The sequence below is a fragment of the Phocoena sinus genome, chromosome 11, assembly GCF_008692025.1.
Source record: "Phocoena sinus isolate mPhoSin1 chromosome 11, mPhoSin1.pri, whole genome shotgun sequence".
NCBI lineage: Eukaryota > Metazoa > Chordata > Mammalia > Artiodactyla > Phocoenidae > Phocoena > Phocoena sinus.
Genome location: NC_045773.1, coordinates 31,847,939 through 31,868,588, shown reverse-complemented (window position 1 = coordinate 31,868,588; position 20,650 = coordinate 31,847,939). Strand labels below are relative to the sequence as shown.

The following is a 20,650-nucleotide window of genomic DNA, read 5'->3' as shown; positions in this document are numbered from 1 at the left end:
AGGCCATATATGACAAACCCACAGCCAACATCGTTCTCAATAGTGAAAAACTGAAGAAACCATTTCCTCTAAGATCAGGAACAAGACAAGGTTGTCCACTCTCACCAGTATTCTTCAACATAGTTTTGGAAGTTTTAGCCACAGCAATCAGAAAACAAAAAGAAATAAAAGGAATCCAAATCGGAAAAGATGAAGTAAATGTGTCACTGTTTTCAGATGACATGATACTATATATAGAGAATCCTAAAGATGCTACCAGAAAACTACTAGAGCTAATCAATGTACTTGGTAAAGTAGCAAGATACAAAATTAATGCACAGAAACCTCTTGCATTCCTATACACTAATGATGAAAAATCTGAAAGAGAAGTTCAGGAAACACTCCCATTTACCACTACAAGAAAAAGAATAAAATACCTAGGAATAAACCTACTTATGGAGACAAAAGACCTGTATACAGAAAACTATGACACTGATGAAAGAAATTAAAGATGCTACAAACGATGGAGAGATATACTGTGTTCTTGAACTGGAAAAATCAACATTGTGAAAATGACTATACTACCTAAAGCAATCTACAGATTCAATGCAATCCCTATCAAAATACCAATGGCATTTTTCACAGAACTGGAACAAAAAACTTCACAATTTTTATGGAAACACAGAAGACCTCAAACAGCCAAAGCAATCTTGAGACAGAAAAATGGAGCTGGAGGAATCAGGCTCCCTGACTTTAGATTATACTACAAAGCTACAGTAAACAAGACAGTATGGTACTGGCACAAAAAGAGAAATATAGATCAGCGGAACACGATAGAAAGCCCAGAGATAAACCCACACACATAAGGTCACCTTATCTTTGATAAAGAAGGCAAGAGTATACAATGCAGGAAAGACAGTCTCTTCAATAAGTGGTGCTGGGAAAACTGGACAGCTACATGTAAAAGAATGAAATTAGAACACTACCTAACACCAAACACAAAAATAAACTCCAAATGGATTAAAGACCTAAATGTAAGGCCAGACTACCAAACTCTTAGAGGAAAACATAGGCAGAGCACTCTATGATATAAATCATAGTAAGATCCTTTTAGACCACCTCCTGAGAAATGGAAATAAAAACAAAAATAAACAAATGGTATCTAATGAAACTTAAAAGCTTTTGCACAGCAAAGGAAACCATAAACAAGACGAAAAGACAACCCTCAGAATGGGAGAAAATATTTGCAAATGAAGCAACTTGCAAAGGATTAATCCCCAAAATTTACAAGCAGCTCATGCAGCTCAATATCAAAAAAACAAACGCAACCCAAAAATGGGCAGAAGACCTAAATAGACATTTCTCCAAAGAAGATATACAGATTGCCAACAAACACATGAAAGGATGCTCAACATCACTAATCATTAGAGAAATGCAAATCAAAACTACAATGAGGTATCACCTCACACCCATCAGAAGGGCCACCATCAAAAATTCGACAAACAATAAATGCTGAAGAGAGTATGGAGAAAAGGAACCCTCTTGCACTGTTGGTGCGAATGTAAATTGATACAGCCACTATTTAGAATAGTATGGAGGTTCCTTAAAAAACTCAAAATAGAACTACATATGACCCATCAATCCAACTACTGGGCATATACTCTGAGAAAACCATAATTCAAAAAGAGTCATGTACCACAATATTCACTGCAGCTCTATTTACAATAGCCATCGACATGGAGGCAACTTAAGTGTCCATCGACAGATGAATGGGTAAAGAAGATGTGGCACATATATACAATGGAATATTACTCAGCCATAAAAAGAAACGAAATTGAGTTATTTGTAGTGAGGTGGATGGACCTAGAGTCTGTCATACAGAGTGATTAAGTCAGAAAGAGAAAAACAAATACCATATGCTAAAACATATATATGGAATCTAGAAAAAAAAAAGGTTCTGAAGAACCTAGGGGCAGGACAGGAATGAAGATGCAGATGTAGAGAATGGACTGGAGGACATGGGGAGGGGGAAGTGTAAGCTGGGATGAAGTGAGAGAGTGGCATGGACTTATATATAAGTCCACTTATATATATATATATATATATATATATATATATATATATATATATATAAGCGAAAAACAAATATCGTATATTAACACATATATGTGGATTCTAGAAAAATGGTATAAATGAACTGGTTTGCAAGGCAGAAATAGAGACAGAGATGTAGACAACAAATGTATGGACACCAAGAGGGGGGAAGAGAGAGTGGTGGGATGATGGGAGATTGGGATTGACATATATACACTAACATGTATAAAATAGATAAGTAATAAGAACCGGCTATATAATAAAATAAAATAATTTTTAAAAAGAAAGCAAACAACCAACATTACCCAGCAATGACTTTGTTTCCAGTATCATATTATAGAGCACTGTTTCTCCAAATTTGGGGTTTTACAGCAGACGTTAATAAAAATTATTTTAAAACTTGGGGAAAAAGAGGGAGGTGGTATGTCCTTTCAATGCCATATGGGGTACAGGGTCACCTAAGGAAAATTTAACTGTTTAAAGAGTGTATTTTGTTCAACTCACTGTTTACTACTTAAAGTCCCAGACTGAGAAATTACATGTTAATTTGTAGATTTGACCAGTAGAAATACAAGTAATTTCTGTCTACTAAGAAGGATAATTCCAAATGTTAGAGTTTATTGTCCTGTATGACATTAACCAGCCTTATATCAATACTAGCAACTTTTGCCAACATTCCTTTACTAAATTGTCTATAAATAGCCCCTCAAATGCTCTTTGAACCAGCCTTACCACCTTAGTGGTTCTCCCATTAATTAATAAATAGAATAAAATATTTGACACATGTTCATTTTTATTTTTGTATGACAGTCACGTTTTCATGTTTTTTGTAAATAATAATTAATAAGGTAAATTTTTTTAAATTGGAGAACCATAGACTTAAGTTTACTCTAGTTGCTATATATATTTTTTTTAATTAATTTATTTATTTTTGGCTGTGTTGGGTCTTTGCTGCTGCAGTGGTACGTGGGCCCCTCACCGCGGTGGCTTCTTTTGTTGCGGAGCATGGGCTCTAGGCAGCAGGCTCAGTATTTGCAGTGCACGGGCCCAGCTGCTCCGCAGCATGTGGGATCCTCCCAGACCAGGGCTAGAACCCACATCCTCCGCACTAGCAGGCGGACTCCCAACCACTGTGCCACCAGGGAAGTCCCTAGTCACTATATTTTAAACAGATAATGGGATAGGGGTTGGGGCAAAGGTAGAAGCAGGGAGTCCCAACAGGACCTTTTTGTAGAAATAGATGTAAAAGAAGATGGAATTTGGACCAGATTGGTGTCACTGGGAAAAATGAATTTTGAGTTTGCCATGTGTATTGGACATCCAAGGGAAAATTACAAGTAGGAAGTTATAGATATGAATCTTGGGTTTGGAAGAAAGGTCTGGACTGGAGTTAAACATTTGGGAGTTGCTAGCATATAGATGGTATTTAAAGTCATCTATATTTTTGATGAGATTGATGAAATCATCAAGACAGTGAGGGTAGAGAAAGAAAAGGACCAATGACTTAGCCCTAAGACTTTCCAACATTAAGAGGCTAAAAAGAATAAGAAGAGAATAGTAAGGATGGGAATACCCTGACAGTCCAGTGGTTAAGACTCTGTGCTTCCACTGCAGAGGGCATGGGTTCTATCCCTGGTCGGGGAACTAAGATTACACATGCTGCGGCCAAAAAAAAAAAGGAAAGAAAAGAAAAGAAAATAGCAAGGAAAAAATTTAGTGATACTACTAGTGGTATGGGACAATTTGTTTATCTTCCATTTCAAGATGACTTTCAGAGTACATGATGATGCACTGCTATGAAGATAGGAATAATGGATGGTGCTGATAAGAAAGGAAAGGAGGAATATCATTTAGATAAATTAAAAAATGACCAAAGGCGGGCTTCCCTGGTGGCACAGTGGTTGAGAGTCTGCCTGCCGATGCAGGGGACACGGGTTTGTGCCCTGGTCCGGGAAGATCCCACATGCCGCAGAGCGGCTGGGCCCATGAGCCATGGCGGCTGAGCCTGAGCATCTGGAGCCTGTGCTCCGCAACGGGAGAGGCCACAACAGTGAGAGGCCCGCGTACCAGAAAACAAAACAAAACAAAAATGACCAAAGGCTTAAATGTTAACAATAAACTGTAACTAAATCCCTAACTAGGCTGATGAAGAAAAAAGAGAGAAAATTAAAATTATTAATATTTGGAATGAAAAAGGAGTTATCCCTATAGATTCCACCAACATTAAAAGATAATAAATAAATATTATGAGCAACTTTATGGCAATAAATTTAACAACTTTAGAAAATGGAAAAATTCCTTGAAAAATACAATTTACCAAAATTGACACAAAATTAACACAAATCTGAATATCCCTATATCTATTTTAAAAATTAAATCTGTTTTCAAAATCCTTCCCATGAAGCTCCAGGTCAATGGTTTCACTAGTAAACGTTTCTCTAAAATATTTAAGAAAGAGATAATAATAATTTTATACAAAACTCTTTTGGAAAATAGAGATAAAACTTCCCATTTGTTTCATAAGGCCAACATAATCCTGATAGCAAAACCTGACAAAGATATTACAAGAAAAGAAAATTAAGACCAACATCGCTTCTGAACATAATCTCAAAAATCTTCAATAAAATATTAACATACTATTAATATTAACATACAAAGCCTAATCTCCCTATTCCTGTTTCTAGGACTAGAAATCAGTAAGAAAAAGACCATTAATTCAATTTAAAAAATAGACAAGAAGACCAAATAGTTCACAGGCAAAGAAATACAAAATATTCTTAAATACATTAATTTAGGCTTAACATTTTATGTAATAAGAAAAATGAAATTCTTCTAGCAGATTAACAAACACCCAAGTTTGATGATATTCTGTTGTCAAGGTTGGTGAGAGTACATACTGGTAAAACCCATACAGAAGGTAATTCAACTGTAGATTTTAACCTGGAATTTACTCTTTGGCAATTTACCTTACAGTCACACCTTCACACACAGAAATTTTACACCAATATATAATATTTATAGGTGTAAAAAAGAATGAAAACACTCTATATACAATAAGAAAAGGTCTCCAAGATAAATTAAAACAAAGGGGGGAAATAATATAAACAGTATGCTATTTTTTTTCAGTATGCTATTTTTATGTAAAAAGATGGAAGGATTAGAATATATATTCACATTGTTATACATGTAAAAAAACTCTGAAGTATACAACAGAAAGTAGTAACATTGATAACCTAATAACAGGTGAGAAACACAGCAAGGAGACCGTTCAGGTATGTCTTTTTATATTTTTAAACCATGAAAATTTATTAAATATTGAAAAAAATTTTAAGTAGTTACTTTAAAAAATTTTTCAGGTAGCTCATAGTATATCTGAGAGTGCTAGACACAGACAGGAACAATGTTGAAAAGCAGAGTTTGCACTCTGAGCATGCCGACAGTGGAAACTTGGCACTACCACTAGAACCACTGCCAGTACTGCCTTGGGAACGTAGATGTATTATTTACTGTCACAAAAACTGTTATTATCCTCTATTTATAAATGAGGTGACTGAGGCATGAGAAGTTAAATATCTTGCACAAGTGGCATATTGCCATTACCAAGTGCAGAATTGTGATATAAAACTAGGTAGTGTGACCCCAAACCTTTCTCAGCTAATTGGTACCCTGGGTTGCTGCCCATAGTATAGGCTAACTTGTTTATTCTAGTAATTTTTTACCCTCTTCAAATCATTGTAACTGGTCATTACAGTCTTTTCTATTTGTTAAGTATTGTTCTATGAAGGGATTGATTTCAATGACATCATCAGGAAAGAATGAAGCATGTATTAATAGGTCAAGTTTTCTGGATTCAGCTTTGGTTTTGCTTTCCAGTTTTTCCATTTCTCTTCACTAGCACTTGATGCAAACAACTCTACCAGGGCTTTTAAAAATGTCATTAAATGTGTTTATACCTTAATAACCTTTATCTGCTCCATTACTGCAGTGCACATAGTAATAGTAGGATTCTCTTTTGGTTCTTCTTCAAGTTTCTCTTCTCCCAGAGATCGTCTTTTTGCTGCCTTTCTTTTTTCTTGTAATTCCTTCTTTTGCTTTGTTTGGAAAAATTTCAGAGTCTTAAAAATTTCTCGGGAAAATTCATCTACTTCAGCTTCCATGCTTTCCCCATTAAGGTCCAAAAACCCTCCATCCATCCACCTGAATTGAAAGAAAAAGTAATATTAAACTCAGAGGGGCTTCCCTCGTGGCGCAGTGGTTAGGAATCTGCCTGCCAATGCAGGGGACACGGGTTTGACCCCTGGTCCAGGAAGATCCCACATGCTGTGGAGCAATTAAGCCTGTGCGCCACAACTACTGAGTCTGTGCTCTAGAGCCCGCAAGCCACAATTACTGAGTCTGTGCTCTAGAGCCCACGAGCCACAACTACTGAAGCCTGCGCGCCTAGAGCCCGTGCTCCACAAGAGAAGCTGCTGCAATGAGAAGCCCGCACATCACAATGAAGAGTAGCCCCCGCTCCCCGCAACTAGAAAAACCCTGTGTGCAGCAATGAAGACCCAACACAGTCAAAAATAAACAAACAAATAAATAAATTTATTTTTAAAAAAAGACTAAGGAAGAATGATTAAAAACAGAATTAAAATTAAGTGAAAAAAATAGGATATTTTAATTAAAAAAATATTAAACTCAGAGACTTCTGGTGTGTGAAAAGGCCTTAGAGATTCTTTAGGCTAGGCCCTTCATTTTATAATAGAAACAACTGAGAACAAGAGCAATTAACAGTTTTTCTCAGTCACACAGATAGAATGATGACAGACAATACTAAAACCACAATTTCAGCTATGCTGCAGGTGCAAAAATATGAATCAGACTGTAAACGGACAACTAACAGTATCCAGATGAAATGCTGATTTGACTCCATACTTCTAATTCTTAGTGTCAGATGAATGAGTCAAATGAATTAATTGGATTAAAAAATGAATCAACTCTGGAAAACCCAGGTGAGACTTTAGATATTATATTAGTAAGGCTAGGTGGCGCCTTAGCAACATTTGATGCTTCTCCTATATAATATTTGGTTTCTCTTTCAAATGGACAGATAAATCCTACTTTTAAACACCTAGCCAACAACAACAACAAAAATCAATGTACATTTTATAAATCTCTTTATATCTTTACTTAATTTTTTATTACATTACCAGAAATTACCGTTTTTCTGTTCGTTGCCACTTCAAAACTAAATTAAAAAACTTCTGATAGGGCTCAATGTTAACTTTTAATTTATCCAGTTCAGGATATTTTGTCAGTTCCCATCTGAAAAGTTCCTCTTCTTTATTAATAAATTGAACTGCTTCTTCAGATTCCTGAATACGTTTTTGTAGTTGTCTTACATCTGTCACATACTGAAAGCAAATAATTTTTTATTTCAAGAAATACCCAAGAAATGTTATAAAAATAAAATTATATAATACTGCATAGGCTATGTCCTTGCATTTATATAGCAACTTTAAACATCAACTTCACGACATTACCATGACACAGAGCAAAACGTATGGTTATGTCTAACTTACAAATAGAAAACTAAATCACAAAAAAAGATTACATAATTAGCAGCAGTCCCAGGCCTAAGAGTCAGGACTCTGTTTGCCTTAGTAAGCACAGGTTTTTCTATATTATAGAAACATGTCCTGTATTAATCTACCAGCCTGTCATAGCTACTGTCTATATTTATCAGACCTGCTGCATGTGGTCCAGTTCTGCAAATTCTGCAAACTCTTCCATGCGGCGTGATTCCTTTTCTATTTCCAAAATCAGTTTCTCTCTCTTTTCTATTAGCTCATTTTCTTTTTTATGTTTAGCATTCTCAAGGAGCTTTAAAAGAAAATTATTCATGTTAACTATTTTGTTACAAAGCAAAGAATTATCAAATCAGAAATCCGAATGCTTTATACAGTAACAAAAAACATCAGCGAAGTAAAAATAAAATATTGTACAAAAATAAAACATTGACTGATATAAAAATGAAAAGAATAATAAACCACAAAACCACACAGAAAAACTTTCCTATATCTCTGAAGTGACTGTAACAATTCTTATTTATTAAATAGATACTTTAACTATTTAACAGATTCTGGGAAAATAATAAAAGCTGCCATATATTGAGCACTTGTTATGTCAAGATTTATTAAACACTCTACCTATATTACCACAAGTATTAGTATCCTCATTTCAGAGGTAAAGAAATTTAAGCATATAGAGGTTAAGAGGCATGTCCAATGTCACAAAATCATAAAAGTCAAAATCTGGATTAGAACTGGCTTATCTAACTGAAGTCCATGCTTTTCATTACTACTATACCATTTCACTTCCCAGTTTAGGAGAAACTAGTTTACATTAGGACTTTTTCAAAATCTGAACTATATTCAGTCTTATATAAAATCCTGAATCTGCTACTTCTTCCTGGGAACGTTACTTAACTTCTCTGAAACTCATTTTTCTCATCTATGAAATGGGGAAAATAGGAGCACCTGGGATTTTTGTGAGTATTAAATGATTTAATAGCACAGAGCTTACAATTATTATTTGTAAATAGTTCTGACTTTTTTAATGTCAGTCCCACTTTTTTTTGTTTTTTTTTTTTTTTTTGCGGTACGCGGGCCTCTCACTGTTGTGGCCTCTCCCGTTGCGGAGCACAGGCTCCAGACGTGCAGGCCCAGCGGCCATGGCTCACGGGCCCAGCCGCTCCGCGGCATGTGGGATCCCTGCGGACCGGGGCACGAACCCACGTCCCCTCCATCGGCAGGCAGACTCTCGTCCACTGTGCCACCAGGGAAGCCCTGTCAGTCCCACTCTTTACAACTTTGTGGGTTAAGCCTAAGCCTGCAGGGCCATAAATGTGGCTAACCCCAAAATCATACGGACACATGAAGATAATTTTTAAAGGTAGATGGCAAGTATGTATGAAAATTAAATGAACACTGTGCTTAAAATATCATAATACAAAAATACATATTGAAAAATATATTCACCTCATCATTTTCATCAAAGATGGGATTAATTTTCCAAGGCCACATAAGGACAGCTGAATTTAAAGCTAAGTCTTCTGGAGGAAATAGAAATACATCTAAAAAGTAACTCATCCGGCGTTTGGATTCCTACAGAAGAAACTCCAGATATATTAAACCATATAGAAAATCTAAAGCATTATGAAAAAGAGAACCAATAACAATTTCTAATACTCTCTCAAATTTCAATCTGACTCACATCGTTAACTGATATTTCATATTACCCAAACCACATGGGTATTTCAATAACTGTAGGGTTATTTATTCAGCTTCATACCACACAATTGCAGATTTTTATACCAGAAACAAAGCTTTTTAAAAGTTTTCACTTGCAGTTGACTTAACAGAAAGGTACTCTTGAGTGTCCATGTAGATGACTGAAAATGATGATGAAATATGCAGCTTTTGTTCAGCAACCTTTTAAATTTTTTTCTTTTAAAAGATTTTACATTTTTTATTCTTATGTATTTAATTTTTGAATCTTTGTTGACAAAGATTTTAGCATCTTTTATTTTGTTTTGCATCTTCAGTGACAGTACCACTTTTTTTGCCTACCATTAGCATATAGCAATTGTCTAGAAAGAGTTTAGGGGTGAATGGCAAAACCAAACCAAACCAAAACAAAAACCTTTAAAACCAATAGATTTACCTGAATAGAGAAGTTGAATATCTTTACCCTTTATAGCTTACATATTTGCTGTATATAATATATATAATATGCAGAATGCATCATATATGTATTATGTTGCATGTAGAAATTAACCTAATAAAATCTGATTCATGTAATCAATTATATTAATAGATTAAAGGAGAAAAGGCATAAGATCACCCCAATAGATGCAAAAAAAAAAAAAGATAAAATTCAACATGCATTCACAGTAATGTTTTTCACTTAATTTTTATTGGAGTATAGTTGATTTATAATATTTTGTTAGTTTCTGCTGTACAGCAAAGTGAATCAGTTATACATATACATATATCCACTCCTGTTTAGATCCCATTCCCATATAGGTCATTACAGAGTACTGAGTAGAGTTCCCTGTGCTATACAGTAGGTTCTTACTAGTTATCTATTTTATATATAGTAGTGTGCATATGTCAATCCCAATCTCCCAATGCATCCTCCCCATCCTCCCATAGAAGAGAATTTACTAATCTCATAAGGGAACCTATAAAAAACCTATAGCAAATTTCATACTTAATAGTGAAATCTTGAAGCCTTTCCCTTTGAGATTGGGATTAAGATGACTTCTATTCAACATTGTACTAAAGATCCTAACCAGTCCATTGTAGCAAAGAAAATAAAGTTTTGGAAATATGTAATGTTTGATAAAACCAAAACTTTCATTAACTACTAGTTATAAAATAGTATATGTAGACATTCCAAAAGAATCTTCGGATAAACTGTTAAAATTAAAAAGAGAAAAAAAAACATATAAATTTTAAAGTTAAGATATTTAAATAAAAAATTTTTAATTAAGAAAAAATTTAGTGATAGCTATTACTTTGCATATAAAAATAAATTTTATATTATATTATAGTCAAAGTATAAAATAAATATCCATAAGTTCATATAAATAAATGATTGAATAAATTAAAAAGCAGCGGAGAAGAAACAAGTCTCCTATGCAGAATAATTCCAAATAAATAATGTAGCTACCCTACTGTAAAGGAGGAAAGCACAACTACCGGTTCTTAAGTGTGGATGCATACAGTGACTTCCTTCCAAAGGAGACAGTATGGAAAGGGGGAGAAAAGAGTGGAGAGACATGATAAACACTACTTCTGCCTGGTGATCAAGCTCAACATCAAATGCCATGTTGATAATATGTATCCTTGACATGATGTGATGAAAATGGCACTTTTCCTTTGTGATTCTCCTCCAAAAAACCGACTACCCTGTTCTAATCATGAGAAAAATAGCAGACAAATTCCTACTTCTCAAAACTATCAAGAACATCAAAAGCAAGGAAAACCTAAGAAACTCTCAGAGCCAAGAGAAGCCTAAGGATACATGACAACTAGATACAATGTGGTATCTCAGATGAGTTCCTGAGATAGAAAAAGGGCTTTCAGTAAAAACTAAGGAAATCTGAATAAACTATGGACTTTAGTTAATAATATATCAATATTGGTTTAATAATTATAACAAATGTACCATATTAGTGTAAGATGTTAATAATGAGAAAATTGAGTGTGTGAGGATGTGTGTGTAATATGGGAACTCTCTGTACTATCTACTAGGTTTTTTTTGTAAATCTAAAACTATTTTTTTAAGGTCTATTAATATAAGTTAATTGTATTTTTGTATTCAAGTAACTAAGATAAGATGAAAAATTTAAGATATAATTTAATATAACATTAAAAGATATCAAGTACCTGAAAATATAACTAACAAAAGATGTGCACGACCTCTACAGAGAAAATTATAAAATATTAAGAGATATTAAAGAAGAGGTAAATGAATAAATGATATATCATGAACTGGAAGACTCCACAGTGTATGTACTGATGCTCTCCATCTATTTAATGCATTTCTAATCAAAATTCCAACAGATTTTTGCAGAATGTGAAAAACTGATTCTAAAATTTATATTGGAAAGATGTTAATTCTCTACGTTTATTATCAATTTTATGCAATCTCAATGAAAATCCCAAAATGTTATTTTATGGGCTGTGATCATCTAATTCTAAAATTTATATGAAAATACTAATAGCCAAGAACAAACAAGAAACTTGATGAAGAATAGAGTGGGAGGACATGCTCTACCGGGAATCAAGAATTATTATTGCTATTACAATTAAGCTGTTGTAATTAAGTCAGTGTGGTATTGATACAAGGATAGACAAAAGGCCAATAAAACAGAATAGAATGTCTTAAAACAGATCTGCACATATAGGGACACTTGATATATAATAGAGATGGCACTGCAGAGCAGTGGGAAAAGTATAGTCTCTTCAATAAATATGTAACTGCTCATGCATATGAAAAAGTAATTAAATAGGACCTCACATCATTCACAGAAATAAAATCCAGGAAGACTGAAAATCTGAACCTGAAAGGCAAAACTAAACAGCTTCCAGAAAAGGACATAAGAAAAAAATCTTGATGACCCTGGGTAGAAAAGGATTTCTTAAACAAGATACAGAAAGCACTAGCTGTAAAAAGAAAAAAAAAAAAATTTGCTCCACTTGACTACATTAAAATTAAGAACTTCCAGTCATCAAAACACCATTAAAAACTGAAATAAATTACAGAGTGAAGGAAAGGATATTTATCAATAATATATTCAAAACTACTACACTGAACTATACACTTAAAAATGGTTAAGATGGGGCTTCTCTGGTGGCGCAGTGGTTGAGAGTCCGCCTGCCGATGCAGGGGACACGGGTTCGTGCCCCGGTCTGGGAAGATCCCACATGCCGCGGAGTGGCTGGGCTCCTGAGCCATGGCCAGTAAGCCTGCGCGTCCGGAGCCTGTGCTCCGCAGCGGGAGAGGCCACAACAGTAGGAGGCCCGCGTAACCCCCCCTCAAAAAAAAAAAGGTAAAGATGGTAAACTTTATGTTATGTATATCTTATCACAATTTTTTAAAAAACTACTATAAATCAATTAGAAAAGGACACACAACCCAAAAGAAAAATAGGTAAAAGACATGTACTGGAGTGAAATACTACACAGCCATAAAAAAGAATGAAATTTTCCCATTTGTAACAATATGGATGGACTTGGAGGGTATTATGCTAAGTGAAATAGAGAGAAAGAAAGCCAGATAGAGAAAGAAAAATACTGAATGATATCACTTATATGTGGAATCTAAAAAATACAACAAACTAGTGAATATAACAAAAAAAGGAACAGATTCACAGATTTAGAGAACAAACCAGTGGTTACCAGTGGAGAGGGGGAAGGGGGAGAGGCATTATAGGGGTATGGGATTAAGAGGTATAAACTATTATGCATAAAATAAGCCACAAGGATATATTGTACAACACAGGAAATAGAGCCAATATTTTATAATAACTATAAATGGAACATAACCTTTAAAAATTGCACATCACTATATTGTACACCTGTAACTTATATAATATTGTACATCAAGTATACTTCAATTTTAAATATAAATAAATAAATAAAAATTTAAAAATAAAATTTTCTTTTAATTAAAAAAAAAATACTAGTATTTCACAAAAGAGGAGCTCCAAATGGTCAATAAGCATACGAAAAGTGTTCAGTTCACTTTTTTTCAGGAAAATGCAAATTAAAAATACAGTAACCTCCACCCAACAGACTGGCAAAATTTTAAATATCTCACAATAGCAGGTATGGGTAAGGATATAAAACAACAGGACTCTTAAACACTGCTGATAGGAGTATAAAATTGGAACTACTTTAGAAAAGAGTTTTGCCTTAGCTAGTAAAGGTGAAAATAAGTATATCTTATAACACCTGGAAGAAATGCATGAATATATGCACCAGCGTACACATACAGAAATGTTCCCAGAAGCATTGCTTTTAGTAGCAAAAGTAGAAACAACCCAACTATCCAGAACAGTAAAATTAAAATAATAAATTATTCTATGGTTATATAATATGAGTACCAGACATCAATGAAAATAAATGAAAGTTAAGGAACAATGACATTACTAACATAATGTTGACAAGACACAAAAGAATAGAAATAGTATGATTCTATTTATATAAAGATCAAAATGAAACAAAAAGTAGCTATATTGATTAGGAATGCATATTTAGATGGTAAAACTACAAAGAAGAGCAGGAAATGACTACTATAAAAGTCAGGATAGTGTTCACATCCAGAAAAAGACAGGAGATTGTAATGGGCTTCTAGGGTGTTGACAAGCTTCTATTTCTTTCCCTGGATGATAATTACTGGATGTTTACTTTATAACATTTTAAATTGTACAATTTATTTTTTATGCAATTTTTGGTGTGTATTGTATTTTAATTTTTTTTTTTTTTTCCCTTTCAGCCATGCCGTGCGGCATGTGACATCTTAGTTCCCTGACCAGGGATCAAACCCATGCCCCCTGCGGTGGAAGCACGGCATCTTAACCACTGGATCGCCAGGGAAGTCCCTATATTTCACATTTTTAAACAAAAGTTAGAGTACAATATAGGTGAATAGGTATATAACCTTGTGGTGGGGCAAGTATAAGCATATGTACTACTAAATGTAGAAACTATAAAAGAAAAAAATTTTTTAAACCTTTGTTAAGGATGCACACATGGTGGAACTAAAGAAAAATAAAGAAGATTACTGTAGAAACCAAGTTGACACCTCTAGGAGGTAAAGGAAGGGAAGGAGTTATGGTCAGATAGTCATACGCAGAGGGTTTCTAGGGTGCTGGCAATATCCTATTTCTTGACCTTGGTGGTGGCAACATAGGTGTTCACTTTATAACTTTGTTTTTTTTTATATAACTTTGTTTAACTATATGTTTTATACACTTCCAATATGTTTATCATATTTCACAATGAAAAAAATATTTTAAAATATGTAAATTTAAAAATTCTTACCTTGATCCGTGAAACCAACTCATTAATTCTTACAGTCCGGGCTTTTTCTACATAAGATATGAGCTCCATCATCTCTTCTGTTGTCTCAGGGACTTTTAATGCATGCTCTTTAATTGCTTCAAATTCACTGCAAATACTGACATAATACCCTGCTTTATTATAGTTAAAGTAATTAATGCTCTATCACACTAAATAAATTTTATTATGATTACTATAAAATAGGAACTGTGATCTTAAAAAAATTGGCTAATTCACTAATATATCTTAAAATATTTAAGCATAACTTATCTGATATAACTCAGGATACATCATACATCTATAAAATCTATAAAATTAAGGTAACATTTTCTGTGTGACATAGAGCATGCTTTGGATCAAGCAGCCCTACGTCTAAATCCTGCCTCAGCTGCTACTAGCTTTGAGAACTTATGTAAATCTCATAGGTTTAGCTTCCGTATTTGTAAAATGAAGTCATTAACATTCATCTTGCAGGATTGTTGTAATACAATAATGAATAATGAATGTAAAAGAGCCTAGCACACAGTACACTCTCAATTACTGGTAACTATAACTATAATTTTTAGTATAATCATCAGCTTAATTATTATTATTATTAGTGTCCCTTGTGAAATGCGGTAAGTAAAAAGATCAAACCTCTGTATACATTTAAAAATCTATGATTCTTTCAGAATATATATGTATGTAAGTATGAACCTAGATACCCTACAGCCATTATTCAACTAAAGGTATATTTCATAGAATTTTTTTCCTTGTACTTGGCAGTATCAGTACTGTCATGCCATTATTAGAAATATCAGAAAAAACCCTTGCAAAAACAAAGTACAAAAGAGGTAAGTGATTTTAAAAATAAATTTTAGTTCATGCAGGTATTTCATTTATATTATGTGAGTAATTATACTTATTCATTCATCTAATAAATAATTGAGTACCTACAATGTGCTAAGCAAAGTTCTAAGCACTGGAGATATAACAGCAAATAGATAAGTCCCTACCATCATAAAGCTTACATTCAAGTTGATGAGAGAGACAAGAGCACATAAATATATAACACAATGTTAAGTAGTAAAAAGTGCCATGAAGAAAAAAAAAAAGCAAAGTAAAGGGATAAAGAATGATGGAGTATAGAGAAGGGGCCAGTATTTTATATAAAGTGGCCAGGAAATATCTCTCTAGAGAGGTGATATTCAAGATGAGAGAAGGAAAAAATGAGTCATTCAAATATCAGGAAAAAAGCTCCCAAGGAAGAAAAAATAGCAAGGATTAAAGCCTGAGGTAGCAATAAGCTTCGCATAGTTTAGGAATGGCAAGCAGGGCAGTGTGAATACAAAAGCATAGTTTAGGAATGGCAAGCAGGGCAGTGTGAATACAAAGGAGAGGACATAACATGAAATTGTAGAGATAAGCAGGAATCAGATAATGTAGGGCTTGACAGTTAATTCTTGATTATCAAAATTTTAGGAGGATGCATTAATGTCGATAATGCAAAAAAGACAGATGATTCTACTGTGGGTGCTTTCTTCTTACTAGAGCAGAATCTGAGTCCCTTGGGGAGTAACATTATAGCAAAAGAAAAGGAGGCCGGAATTCCCTGGCGGTCCAGTAGTTAGGACTCCGTGCTTCAACTGCGGGGGCATGGGTTCGATCCCTGGTCGGGGAACTAAGATCCCACATGCCGCGTGGCATGGCCAAAAACAAAAGCAAAAACAAAAGAAAGAAAAGAAAAGAAAAGGAGGCAAACAAGATTACTGAGGGCAAGGTGGCCCAAGCAGATACTAAACCAAACTATGAAGTAAGAAAATTGTTCTTTAATAATTATTAATTTATTTAATAAATTGTGCTTAACATAGTGGCACATATTTCCTCCTTTTGATGTTACCTATCTCAAGTATGGAACTTAAACCGGAAAGAATCGAAGAATGAATGAGGCAGAGGAAAATGGACTTTTCAGCTGTTCTTATGTCATGGGTTTATAATAAGACAGTTATTTTGTTGAAAGAATTTTCCAGAAAAGTGACAGATATTACAAAAATAAATACCAAAAAAGTCATGTCAAACATAAAAATTTTTTAAATTAACTATGGTATTGTCACTGCTCTTACTCAACGGGATTGTTAGAAATGAAGAGTCTAATACTTTACCATCTTCAACATCTTTTTGTAGTATAATTTTGTACAAAGTACAGCTGACCAATACTTAACTTTCTGAGAGTCATATATTTTTTATTCATTTAAAAATATTTATTGATGTGATAGCTCTCTTTATTGGGTGCCTATTCTATGCCAAGCATGGTGCTAGATACTTTACAAATGTTATCTGTGATCCTAACATTAGTCCTACAAGGAAGGTATTATTTTTCATAGTTGGCACTGCAGGAAATTGAGGCTTAGGGAAATTAAGTAACTTGCCTAGAGTCACAGAACTAGTTCATGGCAGAGACAGGATTCAAATCCAGGTCTCTCTGATTCCAAGGCACATAATTCTCTTACATTGCTTCTGGGAAAATAAACATAATGGCTAACATTTCTTGAGTACTATGTTCCAGGCACTGTGCTAGGTGATTTATATAAATATTAGTTTTAATCCTTATAGAAGTTGCAAACTAAAAGTCCTCTGGAGCCAGACAGGTAACAAATAAGTTAAATTATTTAGAGGATCAGTTGCTTGAGCACTGGATGAACAAACCAGAGGCCATTCTCCCTGTCAATGGGAAAGTTTCATCTCAACTCTACCACTATAGGCCTAATGTGGCATGGTCTTCCCACTTTTTCAAGAAAAGTCAGAGATCTGGAGAGAGAGAGAGAGAGAGAGAGAGAGAGAGTGTGTGTATGTGTGTGTGTGTGTGTGTGTGTGTGTGTGTGTGTGAAAACTCCTAATTTTGAAATGTTGATAGCAAATTCAAAATTAGTTTAAACAAAATAAAAAACAATGTGAGACAAATAAAACACATTTGCATGACACATTCAGCTAGTAGGCCACTAGTTCATGAATCCAATCTATAGCCACCCTGCCAACTAGGTATTACTATCTCCATTTTACAGATGCAAAAAATAAACTAGGTGACACAATAAGTCAATATCATGGTCAGGAATGATCCCAGATCTTCCCAATATCACTGAAAGTCTATGGTTTTTTCATTACCATGCAACCTGTATCCAAAAGCTGATGTATGTCAATTTCTTTTTTTAAAAAAATCCCGGGTTGCCTCAAAACTAGTCTCAAACAGTATCAAACGAAAAGAAACCAAACCAATAAGACTATAACAAAACCCTCTTAGGAAGTAGCTATGGAGAAAAACTTGCAAGTACTTATATTTTAATCTTTTATTTTTAAACAAGAATTGTTACTAGCAAACTATTTCTTTTAGCCCTATAATTCTGAGTTTGGCAACTAATTCTACTTACCTTTCATTTTCTTTCCTATGTTTTGAAGCTATGTCATTTAGTAATATGTTTGCAAAGGCTTTTGCTTTGTTTGTTAGGCCTGTCTTCAAACCTTCACAATCCAAACGGACCATAGGAAAATGAGCCCACTGAGGCAAAAGCATTATTTCTGAAGCAAGACTGAAGAATTTTCCTACAAACTTAAAAAAAAGGATTTAAAACAAAAATGCTTAGAATTTTTAAATTCAGCTGTGATTTTATAGTACAGTATTATGGTGAAATTCTTAATTATATGATATAAATGTAAATTCATTTCTTTTTGTTAAGTGACTAATATATTTTCCATTATCGCATGTCACATGGCATGTGGGATCTTAGTTCCCTGACCAGGGATTGAACCCACACACCCTGCACTGGAAGCAGGAGTCTTAACCACTGGACCATCAGGGAAGTCCCTCACAATCCATCTTTAATGTTGCCTCTACCTTCCTCCTCACCTCATCTCCACCCTCCACCAAAAGGCCTCACATTCCTTTTATTCTTCCTTAAGGAGACTTTTTCTTCATTTCCCTCTCTCTCAAATCTACCCTATTTTTATAGTCTCCAGTATTTAGCGGTTTGGGCTTAAAATTTTCAGTGTTTAAAGGAAATGAGGATATTAATTAGTTAGTTTAAAGACCATACTCAGTAGTCTTGGGTTTTGGTTAAAAATATACCAAATAGAGAGTTGATAGAGCTGATGGCACCTGAGAAGGGAGAAAAGATGTTTTCTCATTCTCAAAGGCCATCATCCAGTTTTTCATGGATGTAATTAACAGATATGGAAAATAAAATGGGCTGAATCAAAGAAAACATGGCAACTGGAAGCAACACAAATGTCCATTTATAGTAGAATTGATGGCATATTCATATATTGGAGTGCTATGCTATAATAAACTAGGACTATATGCAAAATATGGATGAATTTCATAATGATGAAAGAATAAAAACACAAAAAATACATGTAATATGATATCTTTCATATAAACTTACCATGGGCAAAACTAAACTATATTATTTAAGAATGCATACATAGGTGGTAACTATAAAGAACAGCAAGAAATGTCAGGATAATAGTTCCCAATAAAGAACGGGGAAGTTTAGGGTTGGAAAGAGGCACATGGGTGGCTTCTGGAATACTGCAAAATTCTAACTCTTAATCTAGGTAGTTATTAAGTTATAATTACCTATAAATCGGTACATATATGCTTTACATGATTTTTGTATTATATTACACTTTTTAATGGAATATTTTAAACGTACAAAAGTAGGTAAAATGTACCCATTTTCCAGCTTCAACCATTACGAACTCATGGCCAATCTTGTTTTCTCTATACCTCTAACCAATCCCCTTCTGTTTTATTTTTACAAAAATCCCAAGCACCATATCATTTCCTCTACATATATGTGTAGTTCATAATTTTTTATTTCTCCCAAATAGGCATACTATTCACAACTATAGTATGTCATAATCGACAAAAAGTCCAGGGGTAGATCACTAAACCTAAAAGTAAATTTTTATATACTTATGTAAACCATCCAGAAATTATGAAATTCTATAAAATTTCACAGCAAAATACTAGGCCGAAGAAGACAGTCACTGTGAAACCCAATGAAACATGTTCCCAGCCTAGAGATTTAGGGTTTCCAGATGCTAAAAGTTATGGCCAGGATCAAAAAATTTAGCTGTTAGCTCAAAGAATATTTATTGTGCCTATTCTCTGAAGAACATTGTATTGAGAAATATGGTAAAATACAAATGAAAGAGAATATACCATCACTGATTTTATGAAAGTAATAATGCATTTATGAATCCATTATGTATTTTTATAAACACACAAAAACCAAATAAGGTATAAAGTATGCAAATTAGAAAAAACATACAATCATCTCATAGATACAGAAAAAGCATTTAATGAGACTGGTTTAAGATGGTAGAGTAGAAGGACATGCTCTCACTCCCTCTTGCAAGAACACCAGAATCACAACTAACTGCTGAACAATCATCAATAGGAAAACACTGGAACTCACCAAAAAAGATGCCCCACATCCAAAGACAAAGGAGAAGCCACAGTAAGAAAGTAGGAGGGGCGCAATCACAATAAAATCAAATCCCATAACCTCTGGGTGGGTGACTCACAAACTGGAGAACAATTATACCACAGAAGTCCACCCACTGGAATGGAGGGTCTGAGCCCCACGTCAGGCTTCCCAACCTAGGGGTCTGGCAACGGGAGGAGGAATTCCTAGAGAATCAGGCTTTGAAGGCTAGTGGGATTTGATTGCAGGACTTTGACAGGACTGGGGGAAACAGAGACTCCACTCTTGGAGTGAACACACAAAATACTGTGTGCATCAGGACCCCGGGGAAGGATCAGTGACCCCATAGGAGACTGAACAAGACCTACCTGCTAGTGTTGGAGGGTGTCCTGCAGAGGCGGGGGGTGGCTGTGTCTCACCGTGAGGACAAGGACACTGGCAGCAAAAGTTCTGGGAAGCACTCCTTGGCAAGAGCCCTCCCAGAGTCTGCCATTA

The 20,650-nt window shown here is 34.4% G+C and overlaps 1 protein-coding gene across 1 annotated transcript in view; it reads right to left on the bottom strand.

Moving 5' to 3' along the window:
- Nucleotides 1-20,650, bottom strand: part of DNAH12 (dynein axonemal heavy chain 12) — a 235,342-nt gene that overhangs the window by 146,223 nt on the left and 68,469 nt on the right. Inside the window, exons 13-18 of the mRNA XM_032647909.1 lie at nucleotides 18,098-18,276; nucleotides 14,676-14,811; nucleotides 9,099-9,224; nucleotides 7,807-7,941; nucleotides 7,279-7,472; nucleotides 6,027-6,270 (exon numbers count right to left, since the gene is read on the bottom strand). Coding sequence (XP_032503800.1) covers nucleotides 6,027-6,270; nucleotides 7,279-7,472; nucleotides 7,807-7,941; nucleotides 9,099-9,224; nucleotides 14,676-14,811; nucleotides 18,098-18,276 — 1,014 coding nt within the window. The remainder of the gene's footprint in view (nucleotides 1-6,026; nucleotides 6,271-7,278; nucleotides 7,473-7,806; nucleotides 7,942-9,098; nucleotides 9,225-14,675; nucleotides 14,812-18,097; nucleotides 18,277-20,650) is intronic.